Here is a 14,895-nt window from a genome sequence, read left to right as displayed (position 1 = left end):
GGCTGTGAAAAATGGCCTCTGCAGACAGATGATACGCGGTGTCTTCGGCCTTTTGGTCATTTTTGTCTCAGAAGCTTTGTTGGTGTCACATGACGTCAACGAATCCGTCACAAAGTAATTAGAAAACTGGTACCGGGTTAAGAAGCCGGTACTTCAGTCTCGAAAATATCCAGCACCATCGACTGCAGTGCTTGGGCCATGTGTTATGCATACCGAAACGGCATCTATCAAAACTAGTGTTGTTCGCCTTGCACCCTTCATAATGCCAGGGGGACAACGCATGGCTTGGCATTAGGGTGTAAAATAGATCACGAACAGTTTAAATATTGTTTGTGCGGCCGCCTGCCAGGATGGAGTCTGCATGACCCTCTGCGCTTGGCTGGAGACATTGCAAGAAACAGCGGCTGATCGATGTCAGCAGAATGTTTCCAGTTTCTTTCCAGATTATCTGAGTGCCTGTAGGTGTATGCACCTCAAACTGCTTGCGAAGGGCCAGCATTATGTTCCTTACCTTTCTTCACTCGTTTTTTTACTTTTATACTTTGTGGCTCTAAATATAGTTAGGTAAACTCCACTGCCAAGCAAGAGTGAAGCACCATTGTCATGGTGATGATAATGGTGATATGATGATGATGATTATTATTATTATTATTATGAAGAGCGAATGTTAGAAAAACCATCTTTGAAGAGTGTGGGATGCCAGTTTATACACATAGGAGTTTTTAACGTGACCTGCGTGCCCTGAAGAACACTCGACCTGAACACATCAACCCTATTGGACGAAATGAACCCTAGTGGTACGTCAATACCAGTCCACCACCGGCAACGAAAATCCAGAGTGAAATTTCGTGGCTTCAGCGCAAAAAAGCAACTGCAGCAGATCGTCTGTGTCCTGTACTTTTCAAAGACGATGGAGGATTCCTCGTGATTAATATAATGAATTTGCTTGAAAGTATCTACAGAACGAAAAGAATACCGACAGAATAGAGCATCTCGACGGTCAATCCTCCATTCACGAAGGGTGCAAGAAAATCATGAAGAATCCATGGAGGTTTTCAAAGTGCTTCCTGAAATCATCATATGAAAGTTGATTCATCATCGGGAAAGCTAGAATCCAGATGGGTTTCGCGGAGCTTTGATCGACCATATTTTACTTTGCAGCAGGTACAAGATCATTCTAGACCCCAATTCTGCTTGTGATTCGGGTAATCATCAGAATGGTCTGGTGATGAAGAATATCCCTTCTAAGTCCTTGTCTCTTATAAAAGCTTTGTAGACCTCCTGTCGGGGAAACGTGCGTGTCCATATCGATGTGCTACCTGAATCCTCTTCTAACCTTTTATTACCCGGGGTTGGAAACTCCCCTAACAAGGCAGTAGTTGCCAAACTCCGATATTTGTGCCACCAACGTGACGTCAGCTTGGCTTGCAAGGGTAGAGTGTACAATACTGCCGATCTGTCCTACTTTGTGGATGACTGAAATATCCGCTGTGCGCGGAATAGCTTCGAAGATTATGTTTGGCCATCCATGCCACTGAAGCATTGAGAGGGTCTTGTGTGAACATCAGACGGTTTTCGGGATAGCTGACTCCGTCTCGAGAAGTCAGCTGTTTACATTCTATAGGTTACACTGGTTAGGCCATGTATATCGTACACCAGGTAGAACCATATTCGCCCAGCCTTGTATCGGATGAAAACGACCCCAGGGCGGTCGGTCCATGATTTAGTAGCAAGACAGTCAGCTCAGCCGAGTTGGTAACTCCCGTCTCTACGAATGGGGATTGCGGAGCGAGACGGTTACTAACCCTGACGCATATAGAGGAAAGTGTCGGTAGTTAAGGTAGCTTAGATGGTCGTTGGCTTGTTCGCTGAGCTGGGCAATTTGATTGCAATCGTTTCATCACCAATCGAGGTGACATCATCAGTGCGTTATTGGGGAGCGTAGTGGTGCGTAAGTGGTTGTGCAAACCACTAACGAATATGGCCATGTCGCAAGCCTAATGGTGCTCTTGCATTAGAGCCTCTGCTTTCACTGTGTTGCTCTCAATCCATGCCATACCAAACAAACAAAACTGACTGGGCTGTCAACCTGAATGCGTGGGCCCCATTCCCTTATTCCGATTACCCTTGGTGATGAAGCTTCGGCAGCTGGAACCATTATACTTCAGTGTGCCTCCGTTAGCCGGAAAAATGAAATACACAACGTTGGTCTGGTGTGTAGTGTCTGTAATCCGTTGTCACATTTACCACTCTTCCTGAACTTAAACCACACTTTGTAACTGTCGTACATATTGTATCATGGCGTTTGTCTTAATGTTACGAATACACAATTTTCCGGTGCGACCTTGTAACTGTCGTTCACATTGTATCATGACGTTTGTTTTAATTTGACGAATACACAATTTTCCGGCGCGACCTGCGGACTTCTTGCTGAACGAGTGCATTTACGCTCCATTGAACTGTTTGTTGACCGCTGAACCAGTGGGACTAAATCTGTGTTTGTGTCAACTGTTGAACGTCACAATAAATCCCTGTAACATTTTTTAGCCGTGAATAATTTTCCTACCGTGGAATATATCACTCAGGCGGAACCATCTGTGGGAAATTTCGATAAGTGAATATTTCCTTTCACAGCCAGTTACTGCATTTGGATCGGTGTGGTGGACTATTGGATCTACACATTCGTGGGTCCCCATTTGACTACTCATTCTTTTCCTATTGTGATTTTGTGATTTTGTATTGGTTACTCTGCTTGTTAATTTATCCGAACATGCTGATAAGGTCCTAGTCCGCTACAGGTGCCTAGTTTTACACCGAGTTTATGAAGGATTTTCATTGTTTCTGTGCAAATCTAGGTGCAAAATACTATTAGAAGGCTAGTATTATCGAAGCTTAAAATTCGTCAAAGTTCGCCGTATTACTACTCATCAAAAGAGAGCGCAGAAAGTTTACTTTCATGCCCCACGCGTTTCAGCGGTACACACACAACCTGTCATCACGTCTCACTTGGTGATTGATTTTATCTCGGTAGATGCTTACAGACAGTAGAATATCCTAGAGAAAATCAATCGTTTTGTAAATCGGTCAGTGTGGACTGACAAGTCGAGTTGTTCTTGAGTAGTCGTTCCTACTTGAGTTTCGCTAAACAGTAGAAGGTTCAGCCGTTGGAAGCTAATTCTTCATGTATTCCAAACACGGAGGATCTCGGCGCCATTTATTGATACGTCTGACTTCAAGTAAAAAAATGAGGGATGTGTCGTTTGTTCGAGCGGTTGGTTGTCTGGTTACTCACAACTCTCAGCAACACCAAGTTTAAATCATGTCCAGAATATTTCGCTCAAGCGAATTTTGGTGACACTACACCCGTAGCTTATTTTGTAGAGTCATGTATAGTACCTCCATATTGGGCTGCTTACAAAGATTAGCATGCTATCCTTCGTTTTAATTAGCTGGGGTATTTTATTGAACATATCTGGAGCATGGTTCCCAAACGAATGTTGGTTAGGATCTCTTATGTCGAGTGCTGCAAAGGAGTAGTTGTCGAGTAATTCGACGAAATGGTCTTGACAGCAATGCACACTTTATCAGTGCGCATATGACATCCTAGGGTTTGTGCGCTAGCCGAATAAAAGTTATAAATCTGATAAATGTCTGTTTTCACCTTTAGGTATCTTGAATAGGCTGAACAGAACCGGCGAAAAACGGATGAACGTAATATTGTTTCGCACGACGAGACGATGTATGGCCATCTGGGCTGAAACGTGTTGAGAGTGGCCCGATGTGCAACAATTGTCGTAGTTTGAAGGTACACGTTTTGTGGCAGGGTAGTAGCAAGGTTTCAGTAAAGTGTTCGCAATAGATTAGCAGCTAAGTGACGGTACACATTTTCACTTGAAAGCTTTAAACCGACCTAAGTGAACACATCAGCGAAATACACTGATTTGCAAACAAATTTGGTTTTGCGAGAGAGAACCCAGCTGAATCTCTCGTTTGTGCTATTTCCAGGCGACTGAATGTGCTGTACCAGGTCGCCTCATGTTTCAGCCGCTACGATATTCGAGATATCGCGATACATGTAAATTCGTAAGGCACCACTCATTCGTCGACAGCCCACGACCGGCTTCGCCCTTCTTGGGTCTCATCAGGTAGGCGCAGTCCCTGAGTTTCCGTCCACCTTATGTTCTACTTGAAACCAAACTGCACGAAATTAGCGATATCTCGAATATCGTAGCAACTGAAAAATGAGGCGGCCTGGTGCAGCACATTCAGTTTCCTGGAAACGTCACAGACGAAAGATTCAGCTGGGTTCCGGGTGAGTCTCTCGCAAAACCAAATTTGTTTACAAATGAGTGTATTTCGCTAATTTAATGCAATTTGGTTTCAAGTAAAACATAGGGTTGACGGAAACTCGGGAACTGCGCCTACCTAATGAACCGCAAGAGGGGCGAAACTAGTCGTGGGTTGTCGACGAATTTTCAGCAACCATATGAGTAGTGCATTATGAACACATCAGTGTTTGGCTGCCCACGTGAATGTCTTGCTGATTAGTGTAGGTTATGGATCTCCAACCTACGTCCTGTCCGCAAATTTGATTCGTCCAATCCACGGTTAGTTACTGTTAGCGCCGAAAATATTTTCATTCCAAAAGGACTGTGGTTAGGGTACCATAGTAGGCCAGTTGGTGAGAAAAAACTCAGCTGTAATGAAGCTTGTTTTCGAGGTAAACAGAAAAGTAGTTTTTTTCGATAAGCAGCGAAAAAGCGGGATAAAATTAAGACTCCTTCAGGTTAATGATGTAACTGATTCTTGAAACAAGCTTTGAAGAATCTAAAACTATCTGGGAACAAAAGTCAATTAACTTTATCGATTTCTCATCAAGTCGTTACAAGTGATGCATCCGAGTGAAGTTACAACTTTCTAGTTAGCTTACGTTTTTTGAATTGCAGAACACTTATCTGCATTTCCAGTACACTACATTATACCGGTACGATAAAACAAGACAGTCCTGGTATGCTATTACTTATGATCGTTTAAAGCGGTCATTCAAAGTTTCGTAGAAGCAAACTTCTTGTTTCAACAGTCTGCATAACAGTTTTGTTTAGGTGACCGCTAAAGTTCAACTAACGTCGCAAGTTGCTTCTGCTGTAACCAGAAGCCTTAGGATATAGCAACCCTGGTTCTAGATACTGGTGAGCGTGTAGTCGATCGATAACTCACTGTGCATGCTACCGGTCGATCTCGTTTATCCGATAAATGAGTAGCACAGTTATCCAACCCCCCCCGGTAGTGTACGTCACAGGGCAGGACAAGTTTACATCAAACCGGTCGAAAGTCGGATAGTTCCTGAATTCTACTTCCGACAGTTCCAAGGACTCAAACTCGAATTAATATCGGCTCCGTGCTGTATACCATCACAATAAATGATTCCAGAGAAGTTACTACGCAGCGAAAACGTCCCAGACGATGACAAGAAATGTTGGTCGTGTGAGTGAACTTAAAACTTAGATGTGGTGCGATTCTGTCCGTGCAGAGTAAGGACATTCTGATGAAATGCGGAAAGCCTGTCAAGATACGAGATTTGGAGATATTTTGGGTTAACGTGAACACAGTAATGGAGTAAGCTGACTAACTAAGGAAATCATTTGAAACAGGGTGATCAAGTACAGTGTTCGTTTGTAGAATACTGGTAATAACTTTGGCCCCAAGGTAAAAAAAACAACATTTCTAACTTGGCATTCAGATGAACTCTGCCGTGTCAGTCTGTTGCAGTACTCTTTCTTGAATCTCTCGACTAAGCTTCCTGTGTTGTGTTTGAACCTCCTTCATGTCTAAATCGATCCAATCTTGGTATCCGTGGCTTTTTGACCCCGATACTTTGTCTTGGACAATGAACAAAGGCAGTGAGACAGAGTCACCACTACATGATTTGGACGCGGCCGATGTCGAGGCTGACTGCGTTTATTACTTGCTACCTGAAGTATCTACCGGCCATTATTGCCACAGGATTGTTCATAAGAGGGACCCTCAAACAGAGGCTACTCCTCACGACACTCCAAAACAAGCATTCTTAACAGATTTATACAGGAATTCCTAACTCGACAGAGTCTATCCTTCTAGCTCCCTAGATATCCCAGACCTTTTTTGAAAGAGGAATTTTTAAGAGGAAGGGCACAGATTGAACGACCTGTAAAAAACTAAGTTAAAGCCCATGTATCTAAGTGGGCACATTGCCCATGTCAACTTGTAGAAGAATTCTACATTGTCTGATTAACCTTATTACTCCCCCTAAACGACAATTTACAACTCGATATCCGGAATATTCTCTCCTTTGTGATGAAAGAAATAATAATGTGTCCAACCTTCCCATTTCAGATACTGCTTCTTTGGGGTCATTTGTGTGGCATATTCGTGCGCCACCTACTGACTTCATTATCGGTGGAGATAGGACCCAATTGAATAATCTTTCAACTATGCGTAGATCTTGCCGTTCTACTGTGAAAGTCTACACTGGGTGCTATTCCTGAAGAGCTGAACAAAACATGCCTTTAAGTATGGTGTTGAAGACATGGTCTTGGAACTATTTAATCATGAGAGGAAAGCATACGTTTAGAGTATTGACTGTTTCTGAATAAATTTAAAATGCTTTTCGAGATCCTTTGGGTTACCATCACTAGCAGTAGCAGATCCGAAACTGAGAGAACCTAACTTTGCATATTGCTGTGGGGACGTTTTAAAAAAGGGGGTATAAGCAAAATAAAACTGACAAGTGACGTGAAAAGCAGCTAGTTTTCAACAACCGTAACCTGTGGTGAGACTCAACAATATTGCGTTGATATTAGGAAACAAATGGAATCAAGGAATACTGACTAGTTCGTCAAAAACACTCCTGTAGTTCCACATCTTTCCATCTTTCAAAAATCGAGATCAAACCAGGAGTGCAACCTTCCGAAGACAGTCCACCACAAGTTGAAGACTGAAATGGTACTGGCCCGATGATGGCCCCTCTTTGAGAGGATTAGTGAGGACGGATGGAAAGCGAAAAAGAGGATAAGGACGGGAGTCTTCAGTTAACGCAGAACGTATTCACTACAGTTCTTTATACAGAGCTACTTCGTGTGACTATATCTGATGTCGGGTATCCTGTGGGAGCCGTTTGCTCCAGGAAACGCTCAGAAAGTAAAATCCGTACGAAGAGAAGTCCTTTTTAACCATTGAGAACGGGCTTACAATTGATCTGTTTTCCGAGAACCACAAAGATGAGGTACATCAAGTGGTTACTATTAGAGTGCACTATACAATATCCACATTCAGTCCAATATTCTGCCCTCACATTCAGTCGCTCTTGTATTAAAACTACGTATAAATTCTCAAGTTCATGGAATACATACGCGTTAGTTTTCTGTAAACGCAAGAACTAAAAGCATGCCTATCCGAAAATCCGATGTTTAACCCAAGAAATCAAATTGCCCATCAATGATATATAGATAAAGTACGTAAAAATAGCAAATGCCTTCTTTAAAGCGCCATTAACGAGGCATCTTACTATCTTATTTCGGGCATCCAAATGATCAGTCCAGAAAATTTTTCTGCGCACACACGATTACTCCCCACCCATAGATATGAACCGTTCCATTTTCCCAACTTGCCTGATATTTATTGCAACCAGTGATCCTATTATCCTCCGGAAAGTGCAGCCTTACTCGCTTCAGTGGAAGCCCGTAGAACACAAGTGATTGCACGTAGCTAGTGGCACATAGTAAGTGGCTTCGTCAGGGGTGTGTCGTTGAGAATGTATATTGCTAGTCAGGTCCAAAAAGAAATACCACACTGCCATAGTCTGTTTGGTTCATATAATGCTGATTAACATAGAATTGAGTTAGAAGTGATTGAACAAATAACCTGAGTTAACTGATTGACCATCCTTCCAGTGCCAACTAGGACACGAAGCAGAGCGGGCACCAATACCATCGGTTTCCTACCGAAGGGTCGAGAAGAACACATATAGAGGATACAGTTCGGAGACGAGGTGGAATATTCGTGCAAACCTGGTTCCTGGACCATTTAGTGTGAAGATGTAAAGCGAAGATGCATTTTGATGTTCCGTGCAGGTCTATATCCGAGCTGGAAACCGTCATTCTAGCCTTCTCAGTTTGGGGTATGTTATGGCAGGCCATCTATTTAGATTTTGAGTTTAATTTCTGGATTAACGTCTGGCATAGGGATAGAAATGGTTCAAGATAACTGCGTCTTATCATTGGGTGAGGACAGGTTGTTACGTTTTCTTTTTTCGGTTTCCGGATGTTGCGCTATGACGTATGAAAAAGCTGGTTTACTAGTTATTCTAGCTTCTGAATAGACAGCGAATCACCAAGCTGGTGTTTTTAAGACCTTCAATGATCACCTACCCATAGTGGCCAATTCGCGAGACTATGAAATTAGCTACCTTAAAGCAGACAGCTAAACAAATGAAATTTGGGGGTAACAAAATATCCAGAATTCTTATCTCTGAAAGAACTCTGATCAAAAGAAAAGTAATGCGCCTTGGTTTCAAATAGTCAGTTTTATTTCAGGGTTCTGGGAACTCAAAGTCGACCATCTTCTTGGTTTCTCTTTTGTTTGTCGTGAAACCTGTCTTACGTATATCTGCAGCATCCGGCCCTTCAGATTTATCCTTCGTGCTGAAAAATTAACGTAGACAGTTGGTAGTAATCTCTTGGTGGAACCAGCATTATTCAGCCATTCTCCAAATATGGAGCAATGGAACCCGAACTTGAATACAGAGTAATATCGAGCTCTCGTGCGATGCACGAGATCCACCTTTATCACGTCTGGTATTCCGCACATAGTCCCAGTTTCAAAGACTTAAACATGGCGGGAACAGCATAGAAGCCACAGTTGTAAAGTGAACTTAAACCGTCATTTTCACTTCATTCCTGTTTCAAAAGTGGAAACCACAAGAAGATGGCTATCACTCAAGAGAAAGATCATGATCCTCCTTCTCTAGACATGTGCCTGGAAACGCGAAGAAATATTTGATGGAACCTAAGTCTTGTCATTTCGGTCTCCACTGCACTCCTCCTACTCCTCACTCAACAATGTAGTCGACTGAATAAACCTCATTCGCATATGTAAATCAATACAAATACTCTCAGCACAAGACTGACTGACCTCTTCCATCAGTCTAACGTCAGCAGTACAACTCAAGGCTGGAACCACTAATTTGGTTGTTCAAAACTCCATTTGTCCAGGAGACCGAATGATGAATGACCAAAGGACGATGGAAATGTTATGCTGCCTGGCAGTCAGGATAGTTTTATAGTTATCTTGGGTTGCTCAAAACAGGTAATACGATTACTGATGTTTTACGAAACAGCCTAATGTAGAATACTATGTACATTTTGTGCTCCGCTTGGATCAGCCTGAAAACCAAATGCACACTCCTGGAAAGAGATGAAGTGAAATGCAGTTATCTGTCGTAACTTTCTAAGGGACAACAGAATGTATATCGGTGAAACGAAGAATATGACAAATTACTAGCAGAATTAATAAGACGGGTCTACTAAACCCAGCTTACTGGGAATGACCTTGACACCAGCAATCATGGGTTCGTTGGATAGCATAAACCACAGTGAAGAGGCTGACCTTGCCCGGATATGGTCATCTGAGCGAGCGAAATGGCAGTGGCCGGATTACATTTAGCCGCGCGGTAGGCCAAACACGAAACCTATCGGTTCCTACTCACTTCAGACCAGAGGGAAATGTACAACAGTTTGGGGATTTCGCTTTACCTAACCATCTGTTTCCATTCACCATTATTTGAGCCTTCGTTAGATCGGTATAGGCTAGCTTCTTCTGGATAGACTATTGACGTAACGATGACGAGGGAAGTGTTAAACCTTATTTTGTGCTTTGCGAAAGCTCTACACTGAAAACTTATTTTAGCCTCAGGCACGAGCAACGGATGTAATTCTATGACCCGTGTGGATGACACCATTGTTACAGGCTCATCAAACGAAATTATAAAATACGAGGTGTACTAGGTGTTCGACCGCAAAAATGGAGGACCAGGAAATGGTGATGGCGGGTGTCAAGTGACCTGCGTATTTTTTAATTCGGACAAAAATCAAGCATTCCAGTAACTAATATTCTCATATCTGAGGACCTTCATTCCTCCCTGAAACATTGAAGTCCCCCTGAAAAAAATCTTCCTTTTTGGAACCAGAGGAGTAGATTGAGGCTTTGGTTAAAAGGTTTTGCTACCAAGGCAGCTTTTCTGCAGTTGAACTGTACAACCAGCTACTGTAACCGATAAAGAAATGGCACTTCCATATCAAAAAGAACAGTATGGATGATATCTGAGTGCCATCGACCCCGTACGCATGATATCTGACTGATGAGTCTAGCAAATATGAAACTCAAATAGTCGGTTTAGGGGGTGTTCACATAATTTATGGGAGAGGTATGCAAACGGCACAATTTACACATGTTGATTTTGGGCCAAATGATCCTTGAAATTAAAAGTAAAACCCATCGTTAGCACCCACTTCCCAATCAAAATAAGTCGGTTTTTGGAACATGATTCGTGGGTAACAGCATGGAACGGACCCTTACTATCAGATGGTTCAAACTCATCACTCGAAACAAGGACAACTCAGGTTAGTGAGAGAATATCGATCGATCAAGAACGGGACAAACTATTCAATGCAGGACGTTGGTCAACAAACAGGGGCCTGTGATTTGTGCTCAACCGTTTGCTGCGAGTATTTGCGTTGATTTACTCATACAAATGAGGTTTATTCGATCGACTACAGTGTTGAGTGAGGAGTAGGAAATCACATGATCCATCCGCGCTTCCCGGTACATGCCGAGAGAGCAACGGTCATGACCTTCCTGTTGAATGATGATGCTCTCTACATGAGTGAGATCTGGGCTAATCTCCTTGTGGTTTGAACTTTTGAAAGAGGGCATGAAGTGAAAATAATGGTTTGATTTTTTTCTAGCGGCAGCTTTTGTGGCTTTCGTCCACTTGGTAGCATGCGTTACGAATCACTGATTATTTTCTTTTTTGCATAACCACAAAGAAACACTCTATGCAATCGATTGGTTGTGATCCGTTTTTTCCTCCGAAACCTCAAGCACTTACGGTGAGGCCTGGTGCAAAATAGATCAGTTTGAACGGGATCCATTTTTGTATCCAGTCCAGGTTGAAAAACAGTGAGCGATGCCTGTTACTGTTGTTTGCGACAATCATTTTTGTTCGCAAAACTTCTTCATATTTTACTGGTGGAGATGCATCCGGCATCCTCTAGTTAGTCTAGTATTTTTGAAATATCTGAATTTCGAAGGTTGCCAATGATGGCTGAACAGTGCCCACCTCTGCCTAGCCGAATTACATACCATCAGGTTTGAGAAAAAAGCATTGTTGAACTAGTAACATGCGGCAGCATAGTAAGACTGTTTCTTCCCTTTGTCTGTCATCTTGCTTGTTTGTCTGGTGCACTGTGCTTGTCTTCTGAAACTTATGTGATGGGAATTCACCGTCACTCATTTCGCTCTCGGTATGTCAAATATTAGCCTTTCTTGAGTGATAGCACTTCTCTTATGGGGGTCTCACACTAAATCATGTCAGAGAGGGTAGGCTGTTTCAGACTGTCCTGGATAATGGGTTTGGTTAAAAGACATTTCTGTGTTCCTCATATACGTGGATCGTGTGGATTGAAATCAGTGGATAAATATCCATGAGAATATTCTGTTTGCTTGATCTGAAATTTACAGAAAGACCGAAACTCGAAGGCAGTGAACTTGTTGAAATTACATCTCAGGTATCTTAGAACATGAATGAGGAAAGTCCCAAGGTTGAGAATATCATGATCTATAAAAGGTACTTCATTGAATTAGCACTGGCTGCTATTAGCGTGTGTCGAGAGACGAAGTGCCATCCCGAAATGCGGAACAATGTATGCATGGCACGCCACATGTGGGATCCATTGTAATACAACATGTAAGCTCACTAATTTCCTATTAATAAACCTGTTATTAATGGACCGACCAGCATTCCCTGATCAATCCAAAGCCGTCCAACGTACGGGAAGGGATTAAAAATGACGTTACTACCTAAGATCTACACTAAATCTAACTAAAATGGGAGCCGGCTACGTGCTGAGTTCATTTTGGTCCTACGACCATCTGTTTATGCAGTGTAGACGTATAGCCACTTTTCTTATGTATTCTAATGGAAAAGAACGTGCGTCTAGCAAGGTTAATTATCGACGCTTCAGCAATCTCGCGTGACTCTCCTCAGGAATGGAATATTCGGAATAAAAAAAAGTAAAAAGAAGCCAGAATGACATACATTTACAAGGACATCACAGGACGTCCATTGATTAATCAGAGTGGCAAGCCCACGTTTGCGCTTTGAAACTGAAGCCAACGCATCACGCGTCTGATGACTGATTCGATCTGACCAAACCATTAACCATCATTTCGGTTGACGCAAACAAGCTGGGTGTGAAGCATCACAGACTGCACAGCACCGTTCTGAATTTACTAAAAGCCTTGTCTGAGTTGGTTGAGTGTGATTAAATAAGACAGCATGATTTTTTGCAAGAACGTACAGAGCACTGGTTTAATTTCTGGTATTTTTTCGAACTTTTCTTCCTAATTACAGTTTCCCACTAGAATTTTATATATAAGTAGCAGTGAAGTCCCCGCAGCAAGCTTCACGCACACGCACAGTTTGATCAACTCCAGAAAAATGAAATCCTCAAGGTGGACCAGATGTTGTCTCTTGAAGACAGTTCATATGCTGAAGCCAGCTGAAACTCAAGAATTCGTTCGGAATTTGTGATTGACTGATACCCAGACGACAGGGGATCAAAAAACAGATCACACAGACACGTTGACTCCAGCCTCAAAATGCCTCAGAATGTGGGCATGTCCTCTTCCCTGATCAAAGGACTCCTGTAACGTCCTTGTGAGGGTAGCTGCCAGTCAAGTTTCCTTTTCCTGCTTTTTGTTACTTTGACCAGTTGGCTTTTGAAGTGGGCTACACGCAGCGGTATAAAATTAGAGCGTATATATATATATATATATCATTGTAGTTTCACCAAACTAAATGTCACACAAAGCCTGAAGTCTTTTTGATTTCATTTACATCAAGTTCGGTGCAGATATTCTCACACTTTTCTCATGATTAAAACTCACAAAATTTGTCACAGTAGATCAATAAGTCTTTGATAGTCTTGGGTAGGAAGTATTGCAGAATCCTCAAAGATCATCACATACAGCTGCAGAGTTTCTGGTCCTGGCGAGTACGTCTGATTCAAAGGTTCAACTTATCACCACATGCTTAAAAAACGGTCCCCAATGGAAACGTCAGTGGCTTTTGGTTTCTCTATTGGGTTGAGTTGACTGCTCCTTTGTTTTGAAAATATCGGTGTTCTGCTAACCGATGCTTACTCGTTGTGGAACTATTAAGTAGGTTCATCCGATTTTGCGTAAGAAAAATGAACTTAGACTTGAAAAAAGTCCCAAAACATTTTTGCCAGCTTGTATTTTCTGATCCCCCACACTCGAAAGCATAAGAATGAAAGGAAATGGCCTTGAATTATGAAAAGCATTCCGACTGCAGCAGTCGCCTATGTCAACTGCCTTCCTGCCTCAGTTTCTAATCCAGGCATCTGCAACGGCACGTATAATTTTTCTGTCCACCAAATAAGCAAGGTTTCGCATGCTACCTTCAGAGCCGAATCGAACCTTGTATTTCAAAAGTAGTAAATGTGATCTTGAACCGTCATTAGTTGAACCCGAGAGTAAACCGCCTATCTTGACAGGAGTCATCCAGGAGACCACTAGCGTTTTGCGTCTTATGGCACGCAATATATCCTTTCAGGACCGGTTTCGCCCTTCTTGGGGCTCATCAGGTAGGGGTAGCCTTCGTGTTCTACTGGAAAACAAGTTGCACGAAATTAGCGAATATACACTCATTTGCAGACTAATTTGTTTTTTCGAGAGACTCACATGAAACCTAACTGAATCTCCTGTTTGTGATGTTTCCAGGCAACTGAGGCGGCCTGGTGCAGCACATTCAGTGGCCTAGAAACATCACAAACGGGAGATTTAGCTGGGTTCCAGGTGAGTCTCTCGAAAAACCAAATTAGTTTGCAAATGAGTGTAATTCGCTAATCCTTCCAGGAGTTCTAAGCACACCGAATCAAAGCTGACCGTCAGTTCAGATGACTTGAATATGTTGAGAGTCCGAATGCTTCCGGTTCAGCGGGTGCAGTGTAACGTTTCTCACACCACTGAATGTCACAGGTTTCGGGTGAATCACACATCTCCAAGCTGTTGGCATTCACCAATGGCACCGACATATTTTATTAGCGGCGAGTTTATCAACAAGTTGGATAGTTGGGAACGAGGTGTCAGTCATGAGATATTGTCTACTCTTTCGGGGGGCATCTATTAGCTTTGGAATCACGGCTACAGCAACCGGTGATGACTGATTTTCTTCAGAATCAGGGAATTTCCCGACACTATGATAGCTAAGGCCGTTGAAGTAGGATAGAAACAGATTAATTGTGAATCTTACAATTTTTATGCGTTTTCCATTTTAATACCGTTTTGCTTATACCTCACCTTGTTGAAACGTTTTCGTGCTGTTGTACTGAAATGGAGAGAGCTGTGGTATAGAAATATCAACCGAATCTTCACTTTCATTTGGAATGAAATGCGGAATACGAGACGGTTATTTCCCGAAAGTGTTTGCGTATTTGTCCCATTTCACAGACAGAGCTTGCCACTTCGCATTCGAAAGGTGATAAGTTTGCTTAATCTTCTGGTCCAGCGCTGTTGGTTTTCCTAACTAGCCTTCACTAGCTTCGTAGAATTCACTAC

General features: G+C 42.5%; 2 protein-coding genes across 2 annotated transcripts in view; one reads left to right on the top strand and one right to left on the bottom strand.

Annotated features, from left to right (window-relative positions):
* Positions 1 to 784: 784 nt before the first annotated feature.
* Positions 785 to 14,133, top strand: T265_14720 (hypothetical protein; the record flags this gene model as incomplete). Its single annotated transcript, XM_009174953.1, has 4 exons — positions 785 to 924; positions 4,006 to 4,075; positions 4,232 to 4,312; positions 14,059 to 14,133. Coding segments are annotated over 4 exons (366 nt in total), but the record flags the coding sequence as incomplete, so codon positions are not given.
* The window catches only part of T265_14721 (hypothetical protein), a gene marked incomplete at both ends in the record, with an annotated part of 28,834 nt that continues 27,960 nt past the window's right edge, over positions 14,022 to 14,895 (bottom strand). The window contains one exon of the mRNA XM_009174954.1: positions 14,022 to 14,180. Coding sequence (XP_009173218.1) covers positions 14,022 to 14,180 — 159 coding nt within the window. The remainder of the gene's footprint in view (positions 14,181 to 14,895) is intronic.

Source organism: Opisthorchis viverrini (assembly GCF_000715545.1).
Source record: "Opisthorchis viverrini unplaced genomic scaffold opera_v5_250, whole genome shotgun sequence".
Lineage (NCBI taxonomy): Eukaryota > Metazoa > Platyhelminthes > Trematoda > Opisthorchiida > Opisthorchiidae > Opisthorchis > Opisthorchis viverrini.
The sequence above is the reverse complement of the archived record's forward strand: the minus strand, read 5'-3'. Positions and strand labels throughout refer to the sequence as shown.